The following is a 27084-nucleotide window of genomic DNA, read 5'->3' on the forward strand; positions in this document are numbered from 1 at the left end:
TTGGAGAGGAGCCACGGTGGTGAGGGGAGTTGGAAGCACAGGAAGTTCAAGGTCGTCACTATTTGGCAACAGGGTGGTAGTGTTTTAGTGCTCGGTAGAGTTTAGTGACAGTAACAAGTAAAGAACTCTTGGGTAAGAAAGCACAGTTAGACCCTGAGTTGGGATCTTGATGCTGTAATGAACTCACCATGTCATCTGGGGTTCACGCATTCTTGGAGATTCCCGTGTGTGTGTGTGTGTGTGTGTGTGTTTAATCTTAGTGACACATCTCATGTAGCCCAGGTTGGACTTCAACTTGCTATTTATCAGATGAGACTTTGCCTGACTGATACCTCATTTGACTTCTCATGTTTTGTAAGTACAGGTGGATACCACTATGCCCCTCTACATTCTTATTTTTTAATAATCTGTGAATTATGTGTGTAGAGTCTAGAATTGTGCCTTTGAGTTTATGAATGGTAGAGAAAAGGAAATGTTTTGGGCTAAGGATGGCATATACTCTCATGCTGTGTGATCTGTGGATAACATAGTAGTCACCCAGGAAAAAGCTGGCATTGACCATGGATATACCCTACTGCTAGGAGAAAGCTAAGAGAGCCTCAAGGCAGCTCAGCAATAGTTTTTAAGATTAATTCTGTCCAATGCTGGAAAATTCATTACAGAATAGAAAAAAAAATCTAGCTTAGTATACAAACAGCATTGCTTTTGTCAAAAATCACCCAGAGAAGGAAAATGAAACCATGCAAGAACCAAACAATTATTTTAGGGATTGCTGCAGAAGTTGTTCCTTCAGCCCACACAAGTGTCTCTGAGCCCGACTGTCAGTTGTCTGCTCAGTTTGGTGGTTGCAACATTGTGCTTTGTAAATTCACACGAATCACACTGTGTTCCATACATGGGAATACATACATGTGTGCCTAAAGAGCACTTACCTCCCTGCCTCACACCTACCAAGCTATGCCAACCTGGATGTCCCTTTCCTGCGTAGTGTGTGTTTTGATTGGAAAGCAACTTTGTAGCATACAGCATGCCTTTTGCATCAGGGTTAGAGGACAGGGGTTTTCAGTGTAGTCAGAAAGACAAAATGAAGAGCTATGGTTTCCAACGCATGTGTGCCACAGTGAGAAATGTATGCTGAGCAAGTCCCTGCATGTGCTAGTTTAGTAAAAATGAACTGATTTCTTCTTAATATCCTGTTGCTTATTGCACCTGACAAACAGAAGTGAGGAAAGCAACGATGTGATTATATGGATCATACTCCTGAAGCATGCACATGGCTCCCATTTTTACTTCTTGTAATAGAGATGCATCTCTTCGTAACCAATTAAGACTATGCATGGCCTCATAGGATGCAGCCCCAGACATACAGTGATATGGTCTACAATTATAGGGCTCTTCTGAAGTCTACTAGGTTCAAGACTCATTGGAGAGGTTTCAAAGACATCTGCTTCCATTATAAGAACACAGCTTCTGATTCATTTAATTCCCTCTCCTACCTAAACTACACATGTAAGTGAATTTTATGAGACTGTATAAATAAAAATTTAATTACAAAATGATGTTACATAATACATTATTAATAATAACCAATAATGCATAATGTTTATGCATGAGTCCATCAGAAAGATAACTAACGTGCGTTGAGCCTACAAGAAAGCATAATTTGTCGTGAATTCATGAATGAACTTGGAGCCACCAGGCAGGCTGCTGAGTCAAGAGCGTAGAGTGGAATATCATGCTGTTTTAACAGTCAAGAAACATCTTCTACCTATGGCATATAAGAGGTATTTGAGATTTGTTCAGTCACATGTGTGATCAAGAATCATATTTTGCAGTGAGCCATGCAGTTGCAAAATTTGGAACAAGACCACTGAGTTGACAGTAGTAGCATGGACTGGCCTAGAACATCCAAGGAACCTGTATGGTCCTTGCATTTGGGCACATGGAGCTCTAATCTCAGATGCACTGTACTAGGGCCACACGTGTGCCCAGCCCTCTTTGCACTAGCGGTAACAGATTTCTGATATCTCCATGGCCAGCTCCAGGCATTCACTGGTCTCATGGCAGGATTCAAAGAGGCTACAGTCCACGTCGCAGCTCAAGTTGCAATCATTGCGTGCATGGTTCTCATCCGAGGCAGAGTAGTACCTGTGAGAGGGGCAGCACAGGTTGATGCATACCGTTTCACACGTGTCCGGGAGCATGAGGAGGCAGTCCAAGAACTGGCAAAAGAGACAGGTGAGGATCAGGGAGGCACACTCCTCTGTTCGAAGAAAGAGAGAGTCAGTACATGTGAATCATACGCACACACATGTAGACAGTGTTTGAGAAGACGGCATTGCTAGCTGCTTTCGCAGGACTAGTGCAGTTGCACGTTACATATACACATAAGCTGATCAGGTTGCTTTCCACACTTGTGAACAATATAAACAATAAGATGCACCATGGGCAAGCTAGAGGGACAGATCAGCTGGTAAAAAATGGCCACTGCACAGACACTAGGGCCTGAGTTTCACCCTAGCACCTGCACACATGGACACGCACATGCACACATGCCTGCGCGCTTGTGCACACCATACATTTACTGTGACATGGGAACCAAAAATATAATAAAGATGGAAGAAAATTATTATTAACACATTTGGGAGTGTCATTCAAATGTAGACAGATGTGCAGATGTGCCCGGCAGCTGGAAAGTCACTGTCTTATTTTGTATGTGTGTGAGCTTGCTTGTGAGGCGCCCATGGAAGCAAGAGGTTGACACTGAGATGTTTTCCTCAATTGTTTCTCCTCCTAATTTTCTGAGCTGGCATCTCTAATTGAGCCTTGAGATTGCTATTCTGGTGGGTTAGTCAACCTCGGGGATCCACATATGTCTGACCTTTGCCAGGTTTAGGGTTACAGGTGTGATATCATGGCTGCTTGGGCCCTAGAAATCTGAACTAAGGTCCTTGTGTTTGCACAGCAAGTACTTTACCCACCAAGCTGCCTCGCTGGCATGTGAGAGGGTGTGCATAGCTTGTCTGTCCAGCAACTCCACCCCCACCCCACTGCTCACTAAGTAATCATGTTATAAACTCCCCAGGCATTCCCTGTTGATTCTGAGTAATTGAGTTACTCAGAGAGTACTGTCACTTTTATCCTAAACCTCTTGATCTAGTTTGCCTGTGAGGTGCTGGGAAGGCCCCCCGGATGAGTCTATGCAACTCTCTAAATGACAGCGGGCCTTTCCCAAATGCAAAGGATCAGAAGCCATTAGAGCTGAAGACAAGAAGAGACTACAAATGTTCGGCTGCTTGTCACTAAGCTTCACGGCACATTCAACATGGTCTCCCATAAACCTGCCACAACCACATCCAAATGTGAGCAAAAACTGCAATTCTAAACTTTATTGAAATGCTGTTTTAAATAATCACAGCTTTGGGGGGTTGGTTTTTGTTTTTCATTCCTGTCTCCATCTTCCTGTCATCCTAGGAAGCCTTGATTTTCTGTTCAAGTTATGTGGGGGACCTCATCATCTCTTGCCTAAGAGGTTTAAATCTTATCAGTTGCCTTTAAGAAAATTGGGTTAAAATTTTACTGTGAGGACTTGTTAAAAAAAAAAACTGGAAATCATCTCTGAGGTATTGAAGGTAATTGGCAATTCTAGCCAAACAGCTGCAATGGGTTATAGATTATTATATATTTTTGCTCCATAAAGGGAGTTAGTTAGAATGATGTGGCCGTTCTCTTGTTAAAATTATATTTTGTGAGTTTTAGCAGTCTCAAAATGTGGGTTTTTTTGGGTAAAAGGGTGGGTAATAATTCATATAATCCAATTAATAAGTACTCTGAGTAGTTATTGATGGTGAAATGTCACAGTCTAGCATGAATTGGAAGAAATTTCTCCTCCAGATGGATTTATCAGTCTATAAAGTTTGGGTTTCATAAGAATCCATTGTTTTCAATAAACATGTTAAGAATTTTGTGGTTTTCCTGACTATAGTGTATGACAGCTGCATAGGCATAGAGAATAGACTTCCCTTAGCACTAAACAAGCTGAGTCCATAGGACCAGAAGTTCAAAGCCAGCCTTTACTGCAGTCACGTGCTCCCAAGCCTGCCTTCTCTTTTTACATGGCTGCTGGTGATCCAAACTGAGGTCCTCATACCTGCTTGACAGATCCATTTCCCATCTCTAATAATTCACAAACTGGGTAATTGCCAAAGGCAGATAAAACTTAGAAATCGGCTCTTTAAAAAGGAGCAAATATTTTAAAGAATGCTTCTTTGCGTTGTTCAAGTTCTAAAGTAAATTTTGAGCAAAGTTGCACAGCCATCTTTTGTCCTCCTGCTCTTCCCACAGTCTCCTTTTTTTTTTCTTTTCAGAAAGGTGGTAGTTACACACACACACACACACACACACACACACACACACACACACACACCATGACTTTTATGGTGACTTTTACTGCCATGCCTCAGCATTTATAGTACAGGCGGTCTGCTCCCTAATACCTCTGCAGCACGCATACTCCTCTCTCTGCCAGGCTGCCTGTATTTTTATCCACTTAATGCCAGCTTCTAGCATATGGCTAACTCACTCATCTCTCATAAGTCACCACAAACCACCTACAAAAAACATCAGGAGCAAATCCGTAATAGTTCAGAGACTCTATTCTGCCTAGGCCTTTCTGAAGCATGTGTGTCAGTGGTCAAGGATGTGTGGCACACAACTTCATCAGATTTCACCCAGACTGATTCTACCTTTATCAGATCTTGGCAGAGAAGTCATTTTTGTAGAGAATACTCTAAGAAAATTCTAGACATGATTACCCATTCCCCCAAGTCTGGGGTCTCAGAAGAGATTTACTTAGGGTTATGATTTTACAAAAACTACCCCACTGAGTCTTGTCTTTTATACATGAAGCCGAAAGTTTGGGCTGCTTGTGGGTAAAGCAGAATTCAAGGTGACTATAGTGTTAAAAGTTGGTGATTCTTACTGGAGTATGGAAAGTCTGCTTGGGAAATGGCTTTGTGGTTTCAGGAGGGCATATGCTCTTTTGGTTCAGCTGCATTTGCTTGTCTCTCCTCCAGCTGGCAGACTCTGAGGGCCCCTGCCTCTGGTGTACACCATAGATTTTTATTTACTCAAAGAGTTTGGGTCTAAGCCTTTGGCTGAGTTGGCATTTGTTTCCTTCCATCTTCTATTTTACACTGGAGCGGTGAGCCGCCCCTACCCCTGTTTCTAAGTCCGTCCTGTTTATTTGGTTATAAAAGGCAGAGCCTCTTGCCCAAGAAAACCACGGTAACATTAATGAATTGCAAACAGATTTTTCTGAACTTTCAAGTGTGCACTGTGCTTCCCTAAAAGGCATATTAAAGAATACTACACCAGCAGGCTGAACTCTTTTGCATATGGCCGTTTTGTTTGCACAAAAGTAATATAAGCAGTTCAGAAGAAATTTTACAACTGTTTGAAGAGTCCAGGACTTCCCGTTCTCCAGATTGAATATAGTTTTCTTTCCTTGCAGCTTTCTGGGCTGTACTATTTATTAAATATGATATCCAGAGGCATAGGTCTTGATTACTGTCACTTCTTTCGACCAGTCAAAAGAGTACACCATATATTCAGGTGCCTACGGTCAGCTCGTATGCAATGTCTTTTAAAACGTATTGCTTACTAATTCCAGGTCCTATTTTGTACCTTCCTCTTCTCTATGACACACACCTGTCCCTTCCTAGTTTGTTCTGGTGGGTGGCATCACCTTGATAATGTCACTAGAAACCTAGGATTGCCATTGGCCATTGCGATTCTCCTACTCCTCCAAGGCAGTCTTGCTGGTTGTCCAGTAAGCTTCCCCATCCACCTAGACAAGCCCTGTCCTAGCCGTACCTCATCAGCTGTCTTCAGGGACACAGGCATAACCTCCCTCTGAAGATGGTCTGCCACCCCACAAACTGACTTCAAATCCATGAGCCCTTAGACACTTGAATTCCTGAATGAAAAGAACTTACTCCCCCTTCAAGCCCTAAGCCATGCCTCAGCAAGAAGCTCCTGCCAGCCTCCTGCTTGGCTCTCTCACTTCTGGCCCTGTCTCACTCCTTACTCACTGTGCTGTCTCCACACATAGTTGAACCCCAGTATTCAAAAATGGACGTGACTCGCAACCTTTCCATAAGGTATGCTCTGTTCTTGTGCTACCCCCACCCCCAACCTGGTGACAGCTTCACCAAACCCATGTTCAAACCCTTAGATTCTTTGCTTGAAATACCTTCTCTCTGAATGACACTCTTGCGCCATCATCACACACAGCAGCACACTTATTGTTTCCTTCATAATGTGGAACTCAGCTTGTCATCTCCCACTGGGTCAGTCAGTGAATGGGACTAATCGAAAAGGACCAAAGGGGAAAGAGTGTCACTGAAAGCCCCGTGAAGTGGTAGAATCCTGATTCTTTCTAAATCCAAAGCCTGTACTTTGAATTCCACTATTCCATGTCTCCACATCTCACCTGAGGCCAATTCAGGGCCCTCTGTGTTTCACATGAGTCTCACGCCGGCCACCAGTCCTCTAAAGGACCCTGGATTGAGTCATCCTCTTACCCCTGTGTACAGATGTGGTCCTGGGGATTGGAGAACTTATCGTGCCCTGACCCAGGAACCTTAGCACGTTGGGTAGTTGTTATGTGAACTCAGGACTTCTCAGAGCTATGAAGTAGAACTGGCCAAGCCCTCCTGTGCTTCTGCTTGTTTTCTGCCAGGTGTGAGCCTCTGAGAACCCACACCTTTTCTTATTCATAAAGGCTGACAATATAATAATAACCAGGTTATTTCTCCTGACTTCTGGCTAGTTTCAGCCAATGGGAGGCATCCTCAGGAACCTGGGGAGGTGGGAAACCAGGGACTTTGTGCTGCCTTACCCCAGCTCTCCTAGTTGTCTTGAGTGTCTCTCTCTCTGTCTCTCTCTCCCTCCAGCCCTCTTTCCCATTGTTCTGAATAAAATCAGCTACTATCTAGTACTGGTTTTTGGTGGTGGGGCGGTTCTGTGAGCTCAGTACAGTGTTGGTCTAGAGGGCACACAGGGTAGCTAGAGCCTCTCACGGTGTGGATTTCTGGGTTACTTCCCTGTTTGCTGCACTGGCCTTTTCAACTCTCTTAGCACCTTTTCAACAAGTTCCTTGCACAGGAAATTCTCTCTGTTGAACCACCTGGCACCCTGGCATCGCCTCTAATCACTGCTGTCAGAACGTCCCCCCTGCCTCCTAAACCTGGAAGAAAGGCAGCAGGAGGTGATCCAAGACCCTCAGGCCAACCTGCCACAGCTGTATCTGACTGTGAGCAAGAAGCCTTGGTTAAATCCTTCTGAGGGTTGTCTCAAGTCCTTTCTATACCCCCAGGGTACTGCCAAGCTGGAATGTGCTAAGTGATGATACCCTAATACCCAGAAGAATTAAGGCAGCTCCGGGGTGCTAAGCATTCTGCTGGGGATTGGTTAATTAAGAGGGAGAATGTGTCTCATTAGAAAGGCTCATGTTTAATTATAGTGAAAATGATAACAAAGCCAAGATGTTCCGCATGAGTACCTGGGGTCAGCCTCATCACTAGTCCTTGACTCCGCCCTCTCACTACATGCTTTCCCCACATGGGAAGAATGGGACTGGAGGCATGCATTCCTTGTTGCCTGTTGTAGCTCCTGGGATGTTTTCAACTTCAGAAACACCCTCTTGCTTCCTTGTCAGTCATTAAGCATGCATCACAGGTGTACTTCTTACAGGGAACAGCAGACAAACAATAACCTCACCCATTTCTCTCCTAGGGCAAAGTAGGATGAGAAAGAAAGTGGATGACCCTGGCCCCAACCCCGTGCCTCAGTGTAGCTGTGTGCTGCCACAGACAGCTTCTCAACACAATAGCACCAACTGACTAGTGAAGGTTCTGGGTCGAAAAGCAAGCATAAAAACGGCTTTACCTCCCCCAGCATTAAATTCTTTATAAACACATGTTCGTAATGTAGAATGTGAATAAATAAAGTGTGACTGAATGCCTTTCTCTAGGGGGGCTATCATCCCTGATGCTATCAAGTTTAACAGCTCCTTAAATATGTCAAGATCTATTTAAGCTCAGACAAGCACAAGTAACACCACGTCACTCCTTTAGAAGTAGAATGACTAGATTTGGGTGATACTTGGTAAATTTGTGCTTATGTTTTTTTCTGAGCTAATGAACTGAAATAATTATAAAATTGAAACACTTTATAAGGTGACACCACTGCACTTAATTGTATGAAATTTACAATGTAGAAAATGTAATCATTTTATTCAGTAGCCCATGGTGTAATTAAGACTATTCTTTGCAGGTATCTTGTATTTATGATTTTCTCCTTCCACCTGGATGAGACGTCTGAAGTTCAAAATTATACATCAATTAGGCATACTTCCAGGATTACTTTCGAAAGAGCCTGCTATCTAAGGTGCTGTGTGCCCCTGGCTTCCCTTCCCACACGATGCTTTTGCAAGTCAAAGATTGTGGACATGAGAGCAGGTGCACACGCCTAGTACCCTGGGTGTGTTTTCCATTTCCTTCTGGAAAGAGACCACACATGATGAACCGTAGCTACCGACAAACTGCTGGAGGAGAGACTGTGAGATTCAGTAAAGACCCTTTTAAATTCCCATCAGAGCACACCCTGTGAACTGTGCTTAATGGATGCAACACATTTTACAAGAGCTGCCTGCGTGAGCCCCTCCCACCCTGTTTTAAGTGGGGGTAATGTGTATAAATAATAGATATTGGTAATTAAGCACCCACTCCCATGCACTCATTTACAGTTTTGAAAATAAATTAAGCACAAACTGCAAGAAAGGCAGACACAGTCTTCTCTGCTCCCTGTCTGTTTTCGCGGTGTTCCTTGCAGACATTTCTGTATCTGTCGCAGCGTGAACAGTAACTCCACATCTCAATTTCTGCACCCTTAAATTAATTACTGTCAGGAATTCTCTAAAATGAAGAGAGGCTGGCTTAATTGTTGATTTCCTTGCTGTTTAGGATAATGAGTGTTTTGGGTTTTTTTGTTTGTTTGTTTGTTTTTGTTTTTGTTTTTTAAAGTATGATTTGTGGGACTTAGTATAAATCTTTTACTTTCTCTATTATCCATCTATGGAAAGCTCTTACCTCACTGGAGGGATTCTGTTTTTTCCACAAAGGGAGTAGCTTATGACCTACATCCTCGGCTTAGAACCCGCGCTGTCTGGTTTCTCCCGGTCTCAGTCACCTGCTGTAATAGCTTCATTCACACATCTTTCTGATTGCCCTTTGCTCATTTGAACAGGAGTAATCTTGTTTTTCTGCCACGAGGCTCTTAAGTATTAGTTGCCATTTAAACAGAGTGGTCGTTTTCCCCTTCCCTGAGAAGAGGAGACACCTGGGCTTATGCTTCTCTCAGGGTTTCCAGCTGACAGAGAGAGAGGCTCTGTGGGGAATGCTACGTCTGAAGATGTGTACAATGAAAGCTCTCAATTCTGGGACTGTCAACCTCGTGCATGTAACGAGCAATGTCCCCACCTCCCTGGCAAAACCTCCTGAAAGACTCCGCTGTCACAATGATTTGATGAGAATTCCCACTCCCCCTTGCTTGTTTTTGTGCCTGCCCTTCATCTTGGCCAAAGCTGAGCTTTAGTGTCATCCTAGGTTGAAAGCCTGGTTGACGGGTCAATGTTGGCCCAAAGACTTATGGAGATACCTTGTGGGCAGAATGTAAATGGAAGCCATTTTAAAATATTAAAACACTTAGAAGTTTCAGGCGACATCTGTATTCTTTGCATATTTTTAGATCACTTCAAGATCGGGCAACTCAGCTAGGCATAGTGGTGCGTGCCTTTAATCCCAGCACTTAGGAGACAGAGGCAAGCAGATCTCTTGTGAGTTCGAAGCCAGCCTAGTCTATATAGGGAGTTCCAGAACAACCAGAGCTACATAGAGGGACCTTGTTTGTTTATTTGTTTGTTTTTCTTTTAAAGATCTAGCAACTTTAGACCCAGTTGCTTCCTTTGACCTGAGTAAAAGAAGTGATTTCCACGTGCCCCCGCAACCCGCCCCTCTCTCTCTCTCTCTCTCTCTCTCTCTCTCTCTCTCTCTCTCTCTCTCTCTCTCTCTGCTGCACAAATAGCTTGGCTATCCACTCCATTGAATCAGGCTCTCACATTGTCTTGGAGCTTACCGAGTAGCCTAGACTGGCTGATGATGAGCCCAGGGGTACCTGTCCTTCTGCTTCCTGGGCACTGGGATTACAGACCCACCACTACGCTGGCTTCTTCACGTGGGTTCTGCAGCTCTAGCTCTGCGAACCCCGTGCTTGACAGACAGGCACTTTACTGACCCAGCCATCCCCCTCAGAAGTGGTGTTTTAATGGCCTTTAGCAGGGGAGTTCAGTTTCCCACAGTCCTCACTAGTCCCTGTCCCTTACTTCGAGTTTCATTATTTACATTCTTTCCTGGCAAGCCTCACCCAACCAAGTCTGTAGTCTCTGCTTCAAAGTATCCATATCAACATTTGCATAAGACAGCACATTCGCAACACATGGTAGAAGTCTCTCTCTTTCCTCTCAAAACTTGCAATCATAAGAAAAGCTGAAGTCCTATTTCTGTGTGGCAGCATCTGCAGTAGATGCTTTCTGCACACCATCCCATCCAAGCCCCACACTGGCCAGTGTGTTGTCACTAACTCTGGGGCATAGCTATGAGACGGAGGTTGCAAAGTTAAAACGAAAGGGCAGACCCTAAACTGTCCTGATTTAACAAATCAATTAGCTTCAGGGGCGTGAGTTAAATGAATGTGACAATAGAGGGGGTTTTTAGACGAGCTTTAACTATTTGGATTTTGTTCAATAGTGAAATGTGAGGTGCAGACAAGTATCAACACCACTGAGAAGCCCAGGGCTAACTTCATGCGACCATAGGCACAGACTTGGAACACTTCCAAACTCTTGAGTGGCTCATGCTCCCTGTAAAAGCAATTACAAAGTTACTCTGAGTTAAACTTTAGCATGGTGGAAGATCCACAAGCTGGAACTAGACTATTAAGCTGATTGCTTAGCACCAAATCAATCTGAAATTGGCTTTGTTATATGTCGTGTATGGGGTGTGTAGGTCTATGGCTATCCTTGAGCACAATACCTAGTGAAGTTTTTATGAGCATCAACCCTTGCCCAGGGATTGTTGCCGTAAACCCCTGGAGATATATATATATATATATATATTTTAATTTGTGTTTGGGATGGGGTCTCGTATATGTATATAGAGGCTGGAGGCCAACCTTGAGAGTCATTCCTCAGGTGCTGGCTACCTAGGTTTTTGAGATAAGATCTCTCACCGGTCTGGAATTCACCAAGTCGACTAGGCTGGCTGGCCAGAGAGGCCCAAGAATCTGGCTGTTTCTACCTCCCCAGTGGTGGGATTAAGATGGCACCACCACTGCAAGCTTCTTTCCATGGGTTCTGGACACTGAACTCAGGTCCCCATTGGTATATAGCAAGCATCTAACCAAGTGAGCCATCTCCCCAGTTGCACATTTCTATGTCTCTAGCATTTTATTACCTTTCCACGCTGTTCTCCCCTTGCCCCATATGCTTAAAGTGACAGGCAGAATGGTCTCATTTCTGAGAAAAGAAGTTTTTATTTGATTTTTACTGGTTTTCCAGCCCCATCCGAGAATGCTGTTCTGGTCTGAGCTATTTAAAACACGGAGCCTCCGATTCCCAGCTCTGGGAGCAAAGACTCTGCCAAGCGCCTCCTGGCTACAAAGTGACCTTGACACATGTCATTCAGCAGGGTTTTCAAATCAAAGTCATTCTGTTTAATATTCATAAAGACTTTTTTTTCTTCTAACGGCATATGTAGTGATTTTACAAGGGCTGAGTTTGGGAGCTTTATTTAGAGATGAGTTGTATTCTGAGAAACGTACCATCAGCGTCTCTCCGATGAACTGAAGTATTAGTTTGGAGGTAGGGAAATTTCGTTTGGCATTCTTCGAGGGAGGAGAGTGAAGTGCTCGATCCTGACAGGCTTTTCTCATTGGGGCTTTCCTGGGCTGGCCCATCTGTGATATTGAATTCGGATACTGAATTTATAACGATAGCATTAATAGGTTTCTCCTCTGCATGCTTTTCATTTGTGAGTTGCATATCTAGAAGAAAAGGAAAACACACATGTGCAAACCCATTGTGATCAAAGAAAGGACATTTTCAGTAAAATTTACATTTTACACTTTGAAAGCACAAAGCCCTATGAGAGGGAATAAAACATTATTGAGCAAGATTATTTTGAGATAGAATTGAAAAGTGCAATCACAAACTTTTATATACATTTTGAACTTCACATTAAATTTTGAAACATTTTGGTGCTATCAGCTTTGGGGATGGTGAGTTGTGGCAAACCAAAGGATTCATTCATGTGGCTCAACAGGATGTCACTGTGTTGTATCAGCATCATAGTATTGTCATGGATACGAGAAGCCAGGTGATGCTGATAGCTTCCAATGGCCTTAATAAAGTCACTATTCATTTTTTTTTTGTTTTTGTTTTTGTTTTTGTTTCTACAAATCTCACTTTCCTTCTATTTAGGAGAAAAACAAGCCACATGCAGATGAACCGTCTACAGGTTTGCTCTTCCTTTGTTGTCAGAAGAAGCTCTGGAACATCTCCCTTCCACTTTTATACATGAGTTGCTTTGATCTAGGCTTTGTCATTTTATTCATATGATGGCCTTTCTGGCTTTGGGGTTATCTTCTGGGGAACATACCTTACTGCATATAATCAACGGGAATAACCAGGGTTCAAGAAACACCTGGCAACATCCTGGCTAAGACTCCACTTTGAAGACGCAAAGAGAAAGAAGAGAAAGCCCATGACCTCATCCCATGCAGTAAAAATGTTCGCTGTTGGAGCCAACACTAGAGTGAACACTCGATTTGGTGTGCCCATCACAAGCATCCTACATGTTAGCAAATGGGAGCATGCAGAGAAGGAGAATTCTACCCAGCTATTGCTGGATGGCAGCTTGATGCATAATGTATCTACATCTGTAAGCAAAGTCCTGAGATGGGAAAAGGTGAAACACAAGAAAACATTCTTCAATTCATCCCAGGCTGGCCCCAGGGACATTTTCAGATGGCACTGTTAAGAGATGGAAAAGATGTGTTCTGGGAATGCCATTGCTACAGCAAGCCCAGGGCTGGACTGGCTCAGCAATGCCCCTTGCATAACTAGAGTGAGGCTCACATGACTGGATAAATACACCCAGCTCACTGTAGAAAGCCCATTCTCCCTAAGTCCATGTTTGTGGCCTGTCCCAAGATTTCCCTTTCTCTTATTGGAATGAAGTGTCTGCTGGGTCCTACATCTAAGGAGCGTGGTTCCCTGAAGCTTCTACAGAGTCTGATTGGCTGAGAAATCTGAAGTTGCTGAACTGATGGAAAGGTCAGATGCCATTCCCCACAGAAGACCAATGGACTCACCATCCCTTGTGGACTTTACTGACACCTCTTGGGTGAACCCAACATATGGATGAGTCTGGCCATTCTAAAGAGGTCTGTTTTGGGAAGAGGAGGAAAGAGAAAGAGCAACCCACAGATTTGTCAATCAGGGGTTCTCAAAAGCCAGCATGAGATGGTCTCTTTCTCTCCAAAGGCTTGAACTGGACGTAGACCAAACAGTCTGCCACGCACAGTCCTCTTGGGCCATTTTTGTTTCTTTCCGATTTTCCAAACAGCCTTGGTTTTTGACAATGTTTAATTTTTATTCCTTTTCCCATATGCTGCTGGCTTTAAATCTCTTGGTGGTGGTTTTAACCACCCTAAAAAAGATTGGCAGAAGTAGGGGTTCAGGAAAAACATCTATTGTTGACAGCAATTAATGTAGTATTGAATACTGAATGTGGAAATAGAATTGGCACTGCACATTGGCAGACTTGAGGCTTCCTCACAAGAAATACTTGCCATGTTAATAACACAATGATAGTGATGGTCATAGTGAGAGAGTAAAGAGTTTCTTTTCCTTACTTGGGTATGAAGACATGCAATAGTCAGGCAGGTTTCTACTGAGATGGATATATTTAAACACTGTTTTTGATTACTTAGCAGTATCATGATTTTCAGCCAGACGATGGATATACAAGGGCACTTTCTCATCTACTTAGGAGACAATAGTTGGGGTTTTGTGTCCCTAAGCTATGATAATAAAAAAAATTTACTGTTTGCATTGTCAAATTTCTCTCCTGGGACAAAATTGCTCAGGGTAAAAAACCACTGCTTTGTACACAAACACATGTATATCAGTGCCTGCACTATATATATCAAGCTTTAACCTTGCTTTTTTCATCAATTAATGAATTAACTTTACATCCAGATGGTAGCTTCCCCTTATCCCAGTTCCACCCTCACATCCCTGACCCCACTCACCTCTTCTCTCAGATGGGGAGGTTCCCCATGGTACCAACCCACCCTGGTACATCAAGTCGCAGTAGAACTAAGGACATCCTCTTCTACGAGGCCAGGCAAGGCAACCCAGCAAGGGGAAAGAAATCCAAAGGTAGGCAACAGAATCAGAGATGGCAGCCCCTATTCCAATTGTTTGGGGACCCGCATGATGACCAAGCTGTACCTCTGCTAGAGGTCTATCCAACGTATGCTTTCTGGTTGGTGGTTCAGTCTCTGTGAGGCCCATGGGCCCAGGTTAGTTTATTTTCTAGGCTTGCTTGTGGTGTCCTTGACCTCTCTGGCTTCTTCAATCCTTCCTTCCCCTTTTCCAAGCTTAACCTATTGTTTGGCTTAGGTCTCTGCATCTATTTCCATCGGTTGCTGCACGGAGCCACTCAGAGGACAGTTATGCTAAGCTCATGTCTGCAGGCATAGTAGAATGTACCTTATCCTGCTAAAAACACCTGTCTGAAAGAGTTTAGGAGATAGATACCACGGTTGGCTTTGTTTATGACATGGGAAAAGTAAAAGAAGTAAAAGTTAGCACTCCTGGGTGAATAGTAGAGTTAGAATTGCAGTCAGTAGGTGAGTGAGAACACTCACGGTTTATAGAATCTTCGCTTTGTAAGTTGTCCAAGAGCTCCTCTGTAGTCAACTGAGATCTGAATATAGGGCCTGCAAAAGTTTTGTCTTAGAAATATTATGCACACCCCCTAATATATACTTTGCCTTTATCCCAAGTAGCTGTTCTTTAGTGGCTGAGACACACCAGCAGTACCCTCCTACCCTAAGACTTCAGATGCATTAACACTTTAAAGACAGTCTTGCAAATAACTTAGCTAGACAGATCTTCTTTCCACACATGGTAAAGTAAGACTGACTCCTTATACACTTGAGGAAAGGCCTGTTCAGCTACAGCTACTGTGTGTTGTCCATTCAAAGGCAGCTCAGAAAAGAGATGATAACAAACCATGATGACTATAGAGATTATGGCAGCTCTTTGCTTAACAGAATTCATTAACAATCAGTTCAAATTATCACGCACAGTCAGACTGCATGTAATTTAAATCGCTTTTGTACAAAGTAATTCTGTAACAACAACAACAAAAAAAATGTTGGAGAGAGAGGTTACTGGAATGTAAAAACATGCAGAGAGTACAGTTTACAGCCAAGTGGTATATGATTCTCTTTTTAATTTTGCGACAACTTTTTTAAGTACAGCATTTTTTTTTAAGTATAGCATTTTGAATGTAAGTGGTTTGCTACATTAAGCAACCATTTGGAGCACACCAGGTTTGCACAGAGAGGATTTTATGGAGAATTTAAACTGCCATTCATAAAGTTATTTTAACTCTATATCTCTGTTTATATTTTTATTTTTTTAATCCCCCAGTGGGAGCTATCTGATACTCATTAAAAAATCATCTGACACGCACACAATTCAGAACCCAGTCTGTTCAACCCAGAATTCTGACATCTGAAGTGAGTCACATTTTTTTTTTTTTTTGGGTGAATGTTACTGACAGCTTCCATTTTTTTTATAGCTGGAATGCTAACAATAATTCCCCCAGATTTCTCCCTTTACAGTGTCATTTGACATTGTCTCCAAAGTATTAAAAAGCAGCATGGGCTAAAAGGAGGAACACAGGAAAAGTGTCATCGTATCCTTTGCACGGGATGGTATTTTAGAATTAAATAAGGAACCCGTGAGACTATATTGGGGATGTTATACATAGTTCTTGACATTAACTCAGAGAAAATAATTTCCACCCCAAAAATATAAGCCAAAATTGGGACAAAAATTAGGAGCTTCTCTATAGTTCTTAGAAAAAATAAAATAAAATGTATCTTGACAGTCACTGTAATAGAAAAATTCTTGTTTGGGTTAGAAGTAATTGCAAGAACGAGTGGGCATAAACTAAGCAACAGTAAGACAGACAGTTAATTAATTTTTTATTACCGCTGAGCAAATGTTATTAATTTAATTCAATTAGCATTTATTGAGCACCCACATGCAATAGATGAATCAGTGTGACAGCAGCTATTCATTTATTTACTTTAAGTAATTAAGGAAACATTTCAATGGCTTTCACTTTTTGCTCACTAAATATTATTTGATAATTTTTGTGTCCATATATTCTCTAAGTCCATAGTACAACTGATAGAAATACGAATAACCGCTCTTCCTGCCTGGCTTCTCGCTTGGTTCTTGTTCCTATTTTCCCCCCTTTCATTCCTGTTCCACTCCCCTCTCTCTCTGTCTTTTCTCCCTGCCTCTTCTGTTTTTCTATTTATTTCTAAGTTACCATGCCTGTCTCTTTTAGTAATTTCCTTTTACTCCCAGATCTATGAATGTATTTATTTCATATATATGAATGTATTTATTTCATATATATATAATTTATTTAATTCTATTTTATGTATATTGATATGAGGGTATCAGATCCCTTGGAACTGGAATTACAGTCAGTTGTCAGCTGCCATGTGGGAATTGAACCCAGGTCCTTTGGAATAGCAGCCAGTGCTCTTAACCACATCCCTGAATGTATTTATTTTTTAAGACTTGATCATCTTCTTCGCTCCCTCTCCTGTCCTTTCTACCAACTTCCCTTCCTTCCTTTCCCTCCCTTTTTTTTTCCAATGTAGCATTTGTCCACACTCATAACTTAGGTGATGGTTTTATGAAGTTTGCCTCTAAATCTCTACTTCCAGCCACGTCCCAGCCAGGCTGCATTTGCTGCGTGTAAATTCTATTCCATTAGTGTGTTCATCGCTGGAGAAGTCAGAGAAATGTGACAGTGTACCAGTTCTTTAAAGGCCCATGGTCACCACAAATCACCCTCTCATGGACTGCAACAGACTTTTAGACACTTTACTTAGGTTACCAGCCACCATCTTTTCAATTTGATGGCCAGTTTTATTAAGCCCTTCATCTCACTAGAATGGGTGCCTTTACCCACCACTGGAGAATCCGTGGCTGGCTTTCTTCTTCTTATATGGCCATTGTTCCAGCTATTTAGATGTGAAACTAGTCCTCAGCTGGTTCCATCCCTCCATTGATGACTTGGACATTGCTATTCATTCCTCTTTCAAGTCCATGTCTGCCCTTTCAGTCCTGTCAGTCTGCTTCCACCTTCCAGTTTGGAGGATTCTCTTTAAACGGTTGTTTGCTTGGTTTGTGGGCATCTAACAGAGCTCTAATCAAACATTCTGCCACCGAGCTGCATTTACAGCCCTTGATTTTCCTTGCACAGGATCTCACTCTGTACCTCAGCCTGGCATCGAGCTGGCCGTCCCTCTGTCTCTGCTTGCCGGATTCCAGGTGTGTTTCACCATGCCTGGCTGCAGAAAGTTTGCATGCTACTATCAAAATAGTGTTTTAAACTCCATGTTCTGATAACAATATTCATTAAGAAAAAAAACCAAACCCATAAAATCACGCTAACTCCCTCCCTTACACACACAGAAGAGCTCACTGGCACCTGAAAGATTCCTCGTCTCTTAGTCTCAATTAACTTTTCCTTTCTGTTGCCAAGTTGCTGTTTGTTTGTTTGTTTGTTTGTTTTTATTGTCTATGAGTGCGCTATTTGCATGTACACCTGCATGCCGGAAGAGGACACTAGATCACATTACAGATGGTTGCGAGCCACCATGTAGTTGCTGGGAATTGAACTTAGGATCTCTGGAAGAGCAGACAGTGCTATCAAGCCCTGAGCCATCTCTCCAGCCTCGCCAAGTGCCTCCCTGACATTTTCATGTGAGAGACCACCTCCTGAAGCCTATCTGAGAAGTTCAAGATAAGCTTGGAAGGTAGACTGACTTTAATTTTATTGCTACACCAACACACTTAGACTGTACATTTCAAATGCAAGGACCGTTCTTTAAACTGTAACTGAATTATATTTTCCCTTGGACTTGGACTACCACTTAGAATTTAGTGGTGTAATTATCTGTGAGTGAAATCAGATCAAGGCAGACGAGTGACACTTCAAGGTGTAAGCCACCAAACCGTTCACAAATTATTGTGGTTAGGAAAAGTAGTTCATCAAAAGTGACCCTGAAGAGGAAAAATTCATTCCGCTGGGCACTGCAGTGCATGCCTCTGACCCCAGAACTTGGGAAGCAATGCAAAAAGAGCAGGTGTTAAAGAACACATACACACCCCTGTCTCCAACCAACCAACCAACCAACCAACCAGCCAGCCAGCCAGGCAGCCAGCCAGCCAGCCAGCCAGCCAGCCAGCCAATATAGAGATGTATACCATATATATGTTATGTTTTATGCATTTTACTTATTTATACTCTCACATATGAAGACTCTTATAATGTCCACACTAATGTTGGAATTTGGGATTCACTATCAGGCTATCTAACTATATTTTTCACAGCTCGGTAGGTAAAACGCGTAATATGCAAAATTTAGGAAGTCACAAAACAATGTCAAACCTGGTGAAAAAATATTTTCTTTTGATATGTATAAAACCTGGTGGAAAACATTTTCTTTGGATATGCATAAAACTTGAGGCAAGCCTAGCCTGGCCTCAAATTTGGAATCTCTTAGCCCCCCCAGCCACCCAAGCAGCTGGGATTACAGGTATGTGGCCAACACACATCACATTCTTATTTTCGTATTTAGTAACACTGGAAAATGAGCTGAGTGGAGAACAAAGGAAAATTAGGATGCCACATTTCATCCCCATCCATCGACAAAAGCTGATGGATATTCAGAGGAGGCAGGTTTTCAAGGAACATCCATTTTCATTTTAGATTGTAGCACTGAGGGAACGAGAAGCTTCCCCGGAAGTTTCCTCCAGAAGTCTCACCTGTCTCAAGTGAACGGGAGTGGACAATCCTTTGCTGCTGCTGGCTGCCGGATTGGGTGAGGCAAAGCCTTGGGTTGAGGCAGAGTATGTGAGACACGTGTCGCTGACTTATTTTTAACCCTGAATTCTCCTACAGCTTTTAAAGACTTCCCAGCAGGGGCAGCGGTCTTATATAGCGTTGGGTTTGGTCTGTCTTCTTCAACAACTCAGCCTCAGAAACAGGTGAAATATCTATCAAGGGCCCTGACGAGGTGACATTTTAAAGCCCCTTCAATCAGCCTTAGTGAATCTTTTTGAAAATGTGATGGAAAAACCAGCAGTGTATTATTTCTCCAGAAATAATAGGAGCAGTGACTGTTCAAGGTGAAAAGGATTAAGAGGTGTGTGAGAGAGAGAGATATGAATGCAGACGGATGTAATGGCCTCTTCCCAGGCTCGCCCCCACAACCGCAAACTTCCAGCTTTGGGACTGCATCCTTTTGGTTTTGCTATTGCGTGTTGCTTCTTTTCCTTTTGTGCCTAACTGCCTGCCGTAGGTAATTCCCTTGGTTTTCTGCTTGCCGACACATGTTGCCCTGTAGGCAGACCTTGGCTCCATGATGTACTTTTATAGTCAGGTTATAAGCCAGTAACAAGGAACAGTGCAGACCTAAGAGGCGTTTGAATCTTCTTCCGACACGAAAACAGTTTGCAATTATGAGTCCCCATTTCATTTTTATGCACTTACCTTCAGTTTAATGTTTTAAAGAAGTGTCTCAGGAAATAAAGATGATGTTACCCAAGGAAAAAAAAGTAGCAAGCAGCTTTTTATAGTTCCGTGTACTGGGTGGCTAATGAGTTTAGGGCCCTGAAAAAGATGAATCAAGCCAATCAGGCTGTAAACTCGGGTATAAGCAGTGTATCGTTTACAGCTGGAGTTTGCATTATTAGTGTTCAATATTAATGTTAAGCGATCAAGCTCTCCTAAAAACATTTTCTACTATCTTAGAGCTCTGTCTGTCAGCTTGTTCATGCCCAGTACTTGAATGTGGCTTAAGGTTTCTTAGGTACACTGTCACATACCCAGCCCACAACAGTCTGGGAGAGAAACTGTCACTGCTTGCGAATAAGGAGGCAGGAGAAGGTTCTAGTGGGTCCTCCCAGGCCCACAGCTAGGAGAGGCAGAGCTACAGCAAGGACCTATCCCTGCCCCCCATTCACAGAGCTATCCAGCCTTGTTTTCTAGACTATAGTCACCAGATGTGCCCATCAGATGTTGGCTTGTTTTGCAGAATGACTCCTTCCCCCCGCCCCAACCCTGTTGACTGCCTTTCTCCAGAGTAGCCGATCTTGCTGGTATGTGACTCCTTAGATGAGTGTTCAGGGGGAAGCTGGGTAACAAGTGATTGGCTTTTGCAAACTGACTCCTCACCTAGTTTGGAAAACTGCCTATTCCTGCTGTCCAGATCCAGTGGAAACTGCAAGAAGTTGAGCTGAAATCCTCATCGTAGCTCACTCTTAAGTCTCTGCTGCGGTGACTATCAAGGATGTTTCATCTTCCTTTTCCGTGGCGATTCCTGAGGGGTGCATTGCTCCCTTCATGTCGAGTGGCCCAGCACAGTGTCTGGCAGAAAGCAAGTACTACCTGCTTTTCAGCTGATTGACAAGTGGAATGGCAGGTGGGGGTCTCTTAACTTCCCAGTGACAATGAACTCGCCCCTCGGAGAGGAGAGCTCAGTCCTCTTGTCTTTGTCTTCACTCTCAGAAGCCAGCCAAGCTGATCCTTGTCAGCGTTTGTATGGTTCATTTAGATTATACTTTCTATTAGAATTCCTGCTATATTCTACCTGGTAAAGGCTATTATATGTTGTTTAGATTGTAATTAGAGTACTAATATATTAATGTATATTTGAAGAGCCAATTAGTATACTTTCCAACTTGAATATAGGAGTATAAATAAAACTCACTCTTCTAAGAGTCTTGCCTGTAGTACTTTATGTCATTCCCCTCCCCCACCAAGCAGCCTGGTCATAGCTACTGCAAATAGCACCCCCAATATCCCCATCACTACACTGGCGCACTGCTACAAAGAATGTATCTAAGTTACCAGTGGTCACCGATACATCTGTGGTTTTTAACTATGGAAGCCGGGCTCAAAGGTCCTAACCACTGTGCTACACTCTCCATCTCAGCAGGCATTTAACAGACACATCCTGTGACATTATTGAATGTGGTATTAAAGTACTAAGACAGTCTTCAAAGCTTTGCTCAACTGCCACCTCCTCCAAGAGGCCTTCCATTTTGCCCAGCCTGAGTCCAGATCTTGCCATCACTCCCGTGAGGATCTTCTGGAAATGTCTGCTTTGATTGTCATGACCAGGATTGGCCATACTAACATTACATGGGTAAAAGCCAGGGAGGTTGTCAAACACTGCAGTGTGCATAGGAGAGCCCCCTTTATTTCCCACCCCAAAGCTGCGAAGACTGCAGCTTCAGGAAACGATCATGCCGAGGCTGAGAAACTCTTGTGGGAGGCAATCCAGGAGTCCTCCACGCCAGCGATTTTTATTGAGTCACTGTTCAATTTTCTGCACCTGCTTACGGGTTTACTCACTTATGGGATGCATATCTTTCCACACGTAAGATGCCATCTGTCTGAGAGCCCTGTCTGTTCATAGGTCACCATATCCTAGAAGCGCATCTAAGATAGAAAGAGTACCCCACAAGTGGGGAAACGAAGCTGTGTACTGTTATTAGTGTGGCATACCAGGAGCTATTAATTCTCCATCCAATAAAGTGTGTGTTGCTTCTATTTCTGCCATTATAAATACTCTTGAAACAAACACCATGTGACTGAGTCCCTTCTCATATTGGTTAGTTTCTATAGTTTGAGTCCATAAGAAAAGATTGATATAATTTGCTTCCCCGAAAACTCTGGTCCATTTTGACTTATACCAGGAATGAAAGGGAAGAATTTGTCTCTTGTTCTGTAACCAATTATAGACTTTTACCATTACAATAATTTATTTTTATCAATTTGAAGGGAACTTGGATTTGAGTGTGTAATTTTCAGCAGCTGAATAAACAGTCTTGCACTGCTACAAGGGGTAGAACGGGATTTTTTTTTCATGCCCACTGCTTTTCTGTGGAATTTTCCTTCTACAAGTAGATCCTGGGTAATTTAGAAAACTCTCAAGTTACATAGGATTGGGCACTTGAAAATGCTCATTATGTATTTATAGATCAATAAATTCTTGTTTTAAGTATTTACTGGATGGATGCTAATTGGGTTCTTAAAAAAAAAAAAAAACTGGTTCTTGGGAGGTGACAGACATATCCCTTGGTGGACTCGAATGGCTTCTTATTGATTTTCAAGCCTTTATGGAATCATCATCAATTTATGGTGGGCTTGTATAAACAGCATAGATATAAGGTATACACAGCAGCCCTTGAGACACCAGAAGTCAAGCCACACTGGCAAAAGATAGAGAGGAAACAGAAAAACAAACTGTGTGCTCAGTCATAACTCCTGTGCCTGCTGTGCAGCCAGGTGAGTTACAGAATCTATGAAAAGGTCCAACTGAGTGTTTAAGACCTATATTCTTAATGACCTACCTGGTAAAAATTTATCCCAGTAGTTTCCTGTGGCAAAAATGTGCCTACAGGGAGGCACTAGCCTATCTAATGAAGCCAGAGCATCACTTTCTATATATGTATATTTATTTTGTACAGTAAATTTTTACATATGTTATGGTATTTTTCAAGTTACTATGGCGGTGTCTTGTGCCTATTCTCCTCTCTCTGTGTCTGTCTGTCTGTCTGTCTGTCTGTCTCTCTCTCTCTCTCTGTGTACACATGGGTATTAGTTAGGCTTGGTAACCACTCCACCTCCTGCTATTTTCCCATTAAAGATTTACAAGATCTCCAGTAAAAAGTTTGGAGACCTCTGCTCTAAGTAAAAGACCAAGGTCAACACTGTACATCCTCTCCTACGTAAGGAATTTTCTTGTGCTTCCTTTGGGTGCCAGGGTGTGGTTGCTGGAACGTGGACAGTCACAGCAGCTGCAGTAGTGGCCTGGGTAGACTTTTCCTCCAAGTTTCTATAGTGGTAACAGGATTAACAGGCTCTATTCTGGAAGAACTTGGGTGGTATAACACCTCCCAGTAGAACTATTCCTGACAAGGATGTGCAGATGGAAATGCATATTTATGTCACTTAAAGCCTACAAGAGACACAAGGATTTGAGCTATAACAATAAATAGAAAAAAAATCTTCAGCATTTCTGGTAACCCGTACTCAAGTGCATTGAGTGTGCTTGGTGAAAGACCTACAGTCTGCCCTTTGTCCAAGCACAAAATATTCAGCATTCAAGCATGTTGAGGTGAACTCTTCTACATAGATTTTAGAGTGTTAAAATAAAGACGCCACAAAGCTAGTCTAAAATTTCAAGTCTTAAAAAATAACGGGATAATTTTATAAACTGTTTGGGCCATTTTAAGGGATAGAGGGTGAGGAAGGGGGGGTCTACTTTTAAATAAGATGTCCACTTGTTTTATTTATTAATAATGGCAGGTTACTGGAAAATTATTTACAAAGTACATGTAGTCATCGTAGTCAAGGCTTCCAAGTTGAAGCTGTGGTCTACGAGTCTTTGATATAGTCTCTCCTGTTTTATTTCAACTCCACTTGTGAAAACGTGGGAAAAGAGAAATGCCCACACTCATAAAATATGGGCTGTGTACCCCTGGTAAAGAGACACACAAATTGTCAGACCATTGGAACCAAAGAAAGCTGTCAGTCTGGCATGTGTGCTAGCTCTTGAGAGAGTAAGATAAGCGACCTCAAATTTTTGCTCGTCCTGTCAGGAGCTGTAATTCGTCTCAGTCAGTCAGCTGGGTGTCTAGGTGGCCATCTTCCTTTTAAAAGAGATGTCACTTCTTGATATGTCCAAAAGAAGTCTGTAGCTTTTATTTTCCTAAGCAACTTGGAGATTATTGGTTGTACCTGAAAGAGGGAATTTTCTCAGAACTGTACATCATTCCCACTAGGCTACAAGGAAGAACTTTGTTTTGTTTTGTTTTGTTTTTTTTAAAGCGAGAACTAGTCAACTATGATATAATTGAGATGAAAAGTAAACAGGATAGATGCAGAGGGGCATTTTTGAAATAAGGAAGACACAAAGAGGTCAAAAGTCTAAATACAGAATTAAAACTGCTTTAGAGACAGTAAAACAAGCCCAGAAACAGAAAACAAGCAGGACTGACACTGCAGAAAGTAGCAGTAGTAACATAGAGAGCAAACATATATTTTTAAAATCCCCCTAGAGCAAAAGTAAAGGGCATGGGATTAAAGCAGTAAGGATGTGTTAGGCAGAGCTTTCAGATCTCTCTCAGAGAGTGGCCTTAAGTAAACAAAGCTAGCTGAACATTAGCACTGTTCAAAGATGACCCTGGAGTATTGCATTTGAGTAGAAAGATGTTTAAAATGTTTATTTTGCTACAATAAAATTTAATAGAGATACTCATAATCCTAGAAAATATTTTCAATTATAAAAATATATTTTTATATTTTTAGGCAAGCAGACAGTTAAAAAAACTAGATTGTATAAGGAAAAAACTGCAGTCAACTCTTTCTTATACAATACTCAGCATGCAGTGAGGTAAGGTATTGGAAGTTTTGGAAGAAGATAACATCCCAATATTTTTTTATCTTTGACCATCTTGTCTTTTTTGTGAATAAATATAATAACTTCATCCTATCTTACCAGAAGAAAATTTTCCACCATCATAAGCATGTTTCTTTTTTAAAGCACATTTCTCTTACTTTCATTTATATTGTGTGTCTGTGTGTGTATGCACACTGTGTGCTAGTGCCCGTGGAGGCCTGAAGAGGGCGCCAGATATCCTGGACCTGAAGTTAAGGTAGCTGTGAGCAATGGGAATGGCTGAACCATGCCTCCAGCCCCACAAGCAAGTTTCTTGAAAAAATTACTTAGAATCGTATTTTCATTGATAGAAAACCCGTCAGGTTATGTCTCCTAGTAACATCAGAAGCTATATGCACGATTTCTTGCCAACATGACTGTCCAGATGTGAACTGAACAAGGACACCACCAATGGACATGCCAAAGTGGATGGAGAAAAGGCTATGAGGCTTCAGTCCTGCACAAAGAACTACACGCAACTGAGGAAATCTAGGAGCAGGGAGAGATGTCCTTTCTCAGGGAAGAGCACACCACTGGTTGTCCAGTGCCAGACAATCACACCTGAAGACATACATACAAGTAACAACAGACTGAGCAGGTTATTTTTACAAATATGTATGTATATATGAATGTAATAACAATTAGTGAAAACAGAGGCTATGAATTTGAAGGAGATCACAGATTATATATATATGTATATATATATACACACACACATATATATATATATGTGGATATGAAGGGTAAAAGGGAGAAATTTTTAGTTATATTATAATCTCATTGAAAGAAGAAGAAGAAGAAGAAGAAGAAGAAGAAGAAGAAGAAGAAGAAGAAGAAGAAGAAAGTGGCTGTGACAAGATTGGTACAAACTGAACTTGAAAGATTCTAAGACAAATCTCAACACACAAATTTCACCATGACTAGGCTCAGCTCAGGAACCTGGAAGTAGACAGAGGTCTGGTGCAAGAACAGTGTGTGGGGGTACTATGTAAACGTAACTGTGGATTAATTTTTATTTTTCATTGTAGAAGCAGTCTAGAAACTATAAGCTGGAAATGCTCCCCAGTGAGATCTCCACTGAAAAGCATGTTTTCTGCATTATTCAAATGTTGCTGGGCATGCTTAAAATGCTCTTAGTTTCCCTTTTTTGTGACATTTCTAATTTTCTCTTTTAAAAATTTATTTTATTTTAAGTGTATGAGTGTTTTGCCTGCTTGTATGTATGTATGTATGTATGTATACATACAATGTGCATGCCTGCTGCCCATAGAGGCCAGAAGAGGGTGTCAGAGCCTATGGAACTGGAGTTGAAGTTATTTTGAGCCACCATGTGGGTTCTGCGAATGGAACCCAGGACTTCTGCAAAAGCAGCCAGTGCTCTTGTTGCTGAGCAACTTTCCAGGCCCCTTGTTCTCAAATATTTTTATTAGTTATTTCAATGCAAAATGCTTTGTAATAAAATCTAAGAAAATATCTTTTTACTGAGTATTCTGTTTCAAAATGGCATACAATTGAAATATTTTGGGGATAGTAATATTCACAAATGTTTGCTGAATACATGCTTGAAGATACTTCCAGGTAGGAGTCTGATAAGGGATGCTATATTGATGATATAGGTGAGGAAGCAAGACAGTCAAATCGAGTGGTCATCACACAAACACTGAATGGTTCACTCATTAGAAGGTTTTTTTGTCTTTTTTTAAATAAGTAGACAAAACACACAGCCAATAAATGCTGCTTATATTTATTCCTTAGTGATTCTGCAAAAATATTTCTAAAAAAGATTTTAGGAAAAGAATTTTAAGGTATTTGAGACGAGATGCTGGAGGCGTGAACTCGATGAGGAGAGCACTGTAGGACCACAGAAGCTGCCTCAGCTGTTAGAGTGAGTCGTATTCATCAGTGGTCACGTAGGATCACAGCAGGCTCAAGCCTCCCACTGCGCTCATAAGCACTATCTGATTTATCTGCGATCCACCCCAACAGCACACAATATCAGACATGCATGCATTGTCTGATATCGCCAAGTTCCACTCCACTCTGGTTACAACAACCTCTTCCTTTGTCATCTCTCCAGAGCCCTAATGGTCCCTAAAGGACTCGGACTGGATGGAGTGCACACCTATC

General features: G+C 42.1%; 1 protein-coding gene across 1 annotated transcript; it reads right to left on the reverse strand.

Annotated features, from left to right (window-relative positions):
- Positions 1–1676: 1676 nt before the first annotated feature.
- On the reverse strand, positions 1677–12160 carry Mdfic2 (MyoD family inhibitor domain containing 2). Its single transcript, XM_051154592.1, has 2 exons — positions 11941–12160; positions 1677–2263 (listed from the first exon to the last, which is right to left on the reverse strand). Exons 1-2 carry the CDS (start codon positions 12158–12160, stop codon positions 2004–2006), a joined length of 480 nt encoding a protein of 159 aa, XP_051010549.1. The 3' UTR covers positions 1677–2003.
- Between the last annotated feature and the right edge of the window lie 14924 nt (positions 12161–27084).

The sequence above is a fragment of the Acomys russatus genome, chromosome 13 (genome assembly GCF_903995435.1).
Source record: "Acomys russatus chromosome 13, mAcoRus1.1, whole genome shotgun sequence".
Lineage (NCBI taxonomy): Eukaryota > Metazoa > Chordata > Mammalia > Rodentia > Muridae > Acomys > Acomys russatus.

What these genes read in the sequence shown, in the direction of transcription:
- Mdfic2 (XM_051154592.1), bottom strand. Translation starts at nt 12,160, where the DNA reads ATGCAACTCACAAATGAAAAGCATGCAGAGGAGAAACCTATTAATGCT. An exon ending in TCATCGGAGAGACGCTGATG is followed by an intron (nt 2,264 to 11,940) that starts GTACGTTTCTCA and finishes TTCTTCGAACAG; the next exon opens with AGGAGTGTGCCTCCCTGATC.